Below are 6,290 nucleotides of genomic sequence, written 5' to 3'. Positions count from 1 at the left end.
TGTAAATCTCAGGTGTAAGGATGCTATTGAGTGTAACAGTGCAAAGAATCTTTTCTTAAATGTTTGCTGCTTGTTTTTTAAAAGATAATTTAAGCAAACCTTAGTCTTATGAATTAGATAGGATAAGGACAATACTGTTTGAAAGGCACGAAGTCCTAAAGGAAAAACCTGTACTTACTCTTAGTTTCTAAAGTACAGACTATGAACCAGGCTTCCTGAATCTCTGAATGGTGCATTGTCTTTGTCTTTGTGCCTTCATTTTACAGATAAGAACACTGATGATTGGGGAGTTGAAGATGCTTGCATTAAAGACACAGAGCTGACGTAAGGCAGAATCCTACAGGCATTCTAATCTCAAACATAGACTCGTTGCCTGACTGTCAAACGTGCAAGCATTTTAAAAATCCTTTCTTCCACAATGATTTCAAAGAATGTGCAGACACCTGGATTTCTCAGATCCACTTTGCCAGTGATTCACAAGCAATTTTTTAGTGTCCACCACACCAAGGCATAAAATAAACTCTCATCAGAAATCACAGGTCTCTTTAGTTGCGGGGTTTCTTCTAGTGTGTAGTCTCTTTCCAGGTCTTGTCAGGAGGCACGTGTGAGTTGAGGAATGTGGTTCTAAGTTACTCTAAAATTGTCAGAGTACATCAGTGCTTTATTATCTAATAATTGTATGATTATTCTTTCAATATGAGTTCATTCTTAATGATTCCAATTTTTTGAGATACTAAACAGAATTTAGAAAGACAGAAAAATTAGGAACATGCATTTTTGTATTTAGTCTAAAAAATTCCACAACACTGTATTGACCTGTCTAGAGAACTTCTCATGGGAAAAGATAACTGTAAGTTTGAATGTGTATATAATGAGTCAAAGTGTCTGGGATAACAGAAAAGTAATGTTGCCAGTGTATTCTGTACAGGAAAAACCGCACCTAGAGTAATCTGTTGAAATTGAGGTATTATATTCTAAAATAGACATTGCAAAAGCTATCCCAGGTAAATACCTGGAAGTTGAGCACTTTGGAAAATTCATACATGAATGCACAAAATAACTGGAGAAGTGTGACTGGTATAGAGAAGGAGGAAAGATAACCTTGTAGTCATATTCACATTATGAAATGTTGACTATTGCAAAGAGAGAAAACTGGTTCCAAGCAGATTCAGAGGGCAAGGAAGAAAACTGCATGAAGCAGCTTTAATCTAAGCTATCACAGAGCTTCCTAACAGGCTGCTGCATTGAAGGAGCATGGAGCATGCTCTTTTCTTTGGCAAAAACTTCACCAGTGGTCACATGGAAGCAGGCAAAGGCTGCAGCTTACAACTTAGGAACTACCTTGTCACTCGTTTTAAAGGATGGGCTGGGTGATCATCACAGTCCTGGGCAAGCGTTGTGTCCTGTGTTCCAATTGTAGTGATGTGGGAGGAAATGATTTGCAGCCATCCCTACTCGACCAACACGTTCCCCTTATAAAATAGTAGAGAATATTTACAAATGTCAGGATAACATAAATGTGTTGATTTATGCAACTTGGTGTATGGTATTATGCAATAAAAAATGGTGTAAGTAAGCCTAAAAGAAAATTTTATCCAATAAAATTATGTCTATTTTATCCATTAACATTTTTTTCTAATTTTCTCAAAATTTGCAGGCCAAGCATACTCCTGCTCTTCAAAGGTGTTTAGATTTTCTGCAAGCTTAATTGCGATGCATACCTTTTTCTGAGAATTTCTACTAAGTAACATTTCTTTCAAGTCAAAGGATATCTGGGGGAAAAGACAGACTTTAACTGCTGATGTAACTTCATTGGGAGCGCCTGGGTTTACAGACGTTTTCTGAAGATCGGGAGGTATTTGCAATTTAAATTCATAGATTTTAGTTGAATATGTAGATTGCTTAAATGAGAGATTGAGAATTCGCACCCATTTACCAATAGTTTTGAAATAATCTGCAGATATCTTACATTTTACTTTGTATTGTATAAAATATCTTTACCTGTAACTATAAATTTCTTATTTGATTCTTAAAGTAACTCTGAGTGTTTCATTATCTCAATTAATATAAGCAGATACTGAGGCTCAGGGTGTTTAGGAAGAGAATTCAAGATCACAGAATTAATTAATGTCATGACCAGAGGAAGAACTCAATTCATTTAATTCTAAATTTTGTTTTACTGTATGTTGCCTTCATCATTTCAGAAACAAATGCCTATATAAAGTCACAGAATCATTCCAAACATTTTCTGATTATTTTTATGTGTACTAAACCATAGCAAAGCTGTATGATCTATGCCCAGGAGAAATTCAACAAGTATAGTTACTTACTGTGCTCACTCTAGTGAGAGAGGAAATAATAAATTTAACAAAACATTTACTTAAAATCATAATTTACTTTGAGGAGGGCTTGTTCTCTGATAAATTAGACCTTTTGTGTGCAGATAGGAAAAGTAAGGCCAGTTGGCTGCGAAATGCAGTCGACTTTAGAATTTCCCTTTGTATTGCTAGGTCTACAGGGCTAGCTGGCCACAGAAAAAGCTAGAACCACAGAATAATTACATATATACATATATAAATCTATTAATTACCAGAACTATGGAAAAACTCCAATTTCCAAAAATAATCGGTGAGTTACAGCTCAATATGTATGTCCCTGTGCTATTGCATATACGTGTGTGTGTATAAAATGGGAGTGAGCATGAACAGAGAGCAGAGGCCGCTATTTGACTTTGCGAAGCAACACGATTTTCCCTCTGTTTCTGCTGCCTTATCGCACCATAAAAGTCAAACCCAAAATGCAGGAAGTGTGGAAGTAGCTGAAATACTGCTTATATTTAAGCTATGACATAAACTGGAGGTCAGTTTTCCTTTAGAAATATATTTTAATAGGCTCTATTAATGAAACTTAAGAAAAGTAAAAGTAAAATGAGGGAAGTTTTAAATAATGTTGACATTGTACATAGTATCAGAAAAATGTATAAAAGCTGACACCAAAGATTCTGAATTGGCAAAATATACCTATATATAATATATATAATATGCATATGTATATATGTGTACATTTTTATACATGTGTATATCTGTATACATAATTTACACCCATGAAACAGCAATCCTGATTCTAATGATTTATGTGATCTACTCTCAAGTATGACTGATTTTCAGTAGTCACATTAATCATCACACAGTGTTAACAATTTAGCAGGTTCCCATGGTTGGTACATTTTATTTGCTAATTACAGGAACTGTCCAGCTGCTGTTCCCATATAAAGCCTCCCATATACACAATGGATGTGTATGAACATATAATGAATCGAGACTCCAGTCCAGACACTCCTCGCACGAACAGACCCTGTGACCACAACACATCACCCTCGATGCTGTCGCTGGTGAACACGGCTTTTACAGCTCCTCACATCTTAGTTCTATTGTGAAGATCAGGGAGTTGATAGAAACAAAGCCCTTCTTAGCATGACACTTAGCAAAAGTAAACTCCACGATGTCATCATCATTATTCTCAGTAGCAACTTCTTTTTCTGGGCAATGGACTCAAATGCTAGTATTTTTAGAATATTTAGAGGAGCATTAGATTAATCAATTTTACTCCCAAATATGCTGGTAAAATGTCTGTCTTGGAACACGTTTAGCCTTAAAACACGTGAAAAATTATCCTTTACTTTCATGAAGTTTGTTGTGGACATTTGTTACTTTATTGTAACCTGAAATTATATAATACACACTCAGTTTTTCTCAATTATCAAGAACTATGAAAAATTATAATTTCTAAAAATAATCAGTGAGTTATAGCTCAAGGTTTACGTCCCTGTGGTATTTCCTCTGAATATCAATTGCCAATACTAGTTTCTAGTGGTCATGCTAATCATAATCCTAATGCTAATTCCTCATCATCTTAAAATTGAAAATAAAAAAATTCGATAACACTGAATGCCCCTTTTATTGAGAATAATTTTTTGTGTCTAAATTTGCAAGAGTAGTTTCCATTGAGTTTCTGTTGCCCTTTTTATTTCATCCCTTATAATTTGTCTGGGACATGGATAAACTAACACCAAGTATACTCTCATGACGTAGACAGTGACTTGTGATCCAAATGGTAGATAACCCATACTTGTAGCTAAATGGAAGACATGAGCTACTCACAGCCAGCACCAAAGATGTTTTGAAAGTGGTGGTGATGCCGACCACACGAAGACGCATTAAATAATAATACAAATTTAAATGCATCTAAGGTAATACACACACACCAGACCATGGTAGGTTTAACTGCTGTGTAGCATGGTATGCACCCTTAGACATTGTTATGTATATCATTGTAATACAGTATCATCTGCTGACATCATCTTCTCCAATGTATTTAAGCAATTATTGATTAATAATGACCAATTTTATTTAAAAACCCTTTGGAATAGATTAAATGCTAGATATCAGTCCCAGTGTGCCAAGAATATGATTTTTTAAATGTTTTCTTCCCAGTTTTAAAAGTTTGCTGCCTAACAATTAATTCAAATGTTGTTATTTTACTGCCCTGGGAATGCTGTCATCTTATTTGGAAGATATTACCTGATATCAGCACAATTGTAGGATCAATGGAAGAGTACAACACATCCTCTACAGACTTCACTTTCATGGGGCTGTTCGAAAGAAAGGAAACCTCAGGTCTTCTTTTTGCCATCATCTCTATCATCTTCGTCACTGCACTGATGGCCAATGGGGTTATGATCTTCCTGATCCAAACAGATTTGCGCCTTCATACACCCATGTACTTCCTCCTCAGCCACCTTTCCTTAATTGACATGATGTACATTTCCACCATTGTGCCTAAGATGCTGGTTGATTACCTGCTGGATCAAAGGACCATCTCCTTTGTGGGGTGCACAGCTCAACACTTCCTCTACCTTACCCTTGTGGGAGCTGAATTCTTCCTGTTGGGCCTCATGGCCTATGACCGCTATGTGGCCATCTGCAACCCTCTGAGATACCCTGTCCTCATGAGCCACCGGGTCTGTTGGATGATTATAGCAGGTTCCTGGTTTGGGGGCTCCTTGGATGGCTTCCTCCTAACCCCCATCACCATGAGCTTTCCCTTCTGCAATTCCCGGGAGATCAACCACTTCTTCTGTGAGGCTCCGGCAGTCCTGAAGTTGGCATGTGCAGACACAGCCCTCTACGAGACAGTGATGTATGTGTGCTGTGTTTTGATGCTGCTGATTCCTTTCTCTGTAGTCCTTGCTTCCTATGCCCGAATCCTGACCACAGTTCACCGCATGAGCTCAGTGGAGGGCAGGAAGAAGGCATTTGCCACTTGTTCATCCCACGTGACTGTGGTGTCCTTGTTCTATGGGGCTGCCATGTACACCTATATGTTGCCACACTCCTACCACACGCCAGCCCAGGACAAAGTCCTCTCTGTTTTACCCCATTCTCACACCCATGCGGAACCCTCTCATCTACAGCCTTAGAAACAAGGATGTGACTGGAGCTCTGAAGAGGGCCTTGGGGAGGTTCAAGGGTCCTTAAAGGGTGTCAAGAGGTGTCTTTTGACAGTCGACTCCTTCCCATGCATATGGTAAATGGGAGACTCTGTGGTCACTGTGGCTGTGCTTTCACTGAAAGATGAAGCAAAAAGGGAGGGAGTGATATGATTACAATATTTATTTTTGTCTAGGGTTTCTGGTTCATAATTCCATAGTTATGTTCCAATGTTGTGGTTCTTTAGGCCTCAGAAAACCGAATGTCTCTCTGTGATCTTTGCCTTCCCTCTTTCCACCTGCTTCTTTTTCTCCCCAAAGAAAGCCTTAGAAACTAAAAATATAATCCAATATTTCCCCACTTTTGGTCACAAAGAAATTATCTGACTACCTTGTCTGACTGCAGGTCACAAGAGCTCTGTTTCGAAAGAGGCCCTCTCTCATACCCTGGAAGAGGGAATGCTATACGGAGAGGCCAAGAAGAATCTGATCAGACAGTCCTTCATGGGTGTCCCCACTCACTCTATCAACATTAGGTCATACTCTTTGTCCAATCATATTTCTGTGCAATTGTCCATGCTTCGATCATGGCTATTCAATAAAGTCTCCACATAAAGGCCAAAAGGAGAGGACGGAATACTTCTGGACAGCTAAACTCATGAAGCTGAACGGGAGGGTGATAAGAACCCACCCACCTGCCTGGAGGGTGGCATGCCCCAACTCCACAGAGACAGAAGCTCTCATGCTCTCCTAGACCCCACCCTGCTGTCCTTTCATACATAGAAACATGTTTCTATGTATC

General features: G+C 38.4%; 1 protein-coding gene across 1 annotated transcript; it reads left to right on the top strand.

Moving 5' to 3' along the window:
• Nucleotides 1–4,553: 4,553 nt before the first annotated feature.
• Nucleotides 4,554–6,228, top strand: LOC117074903 (olfactory receptor 2T1-like). The gene is given in 2 exon segments (XM_033196849.1): nucleotides 4,554–5,427; nucleotides 5,429–6,228. Coding segments are annotated over 2 exon segments (930 nt in total). The 5' UTR covers nucleotides 4,554–4,606; the 3' UTR covers nucleotides 5,538–6,228.
• Nucleotides 6,229–6,290: the final 62 nt, after the last annotated feature.

This window comes from Trachypithecus francoisi, unplaced genomic scaffold (assembly GCF_009764315.1).
Source record: "Trachypithecus francoisi isolate TF-2019V2 unplaced genomic scaffold, Tfra_2.0 Lachesis_group5, whole genome shotgun sequence".
NCBI lineage: Eukaryota > Metazoa > Chordata > Mammalia > Primates > Cercopithecidae > Trachypithecus > Trachypithecus francoisi.
This window is presented reverse-complemented; position numbering and strand designations above follow the sequence as displayed.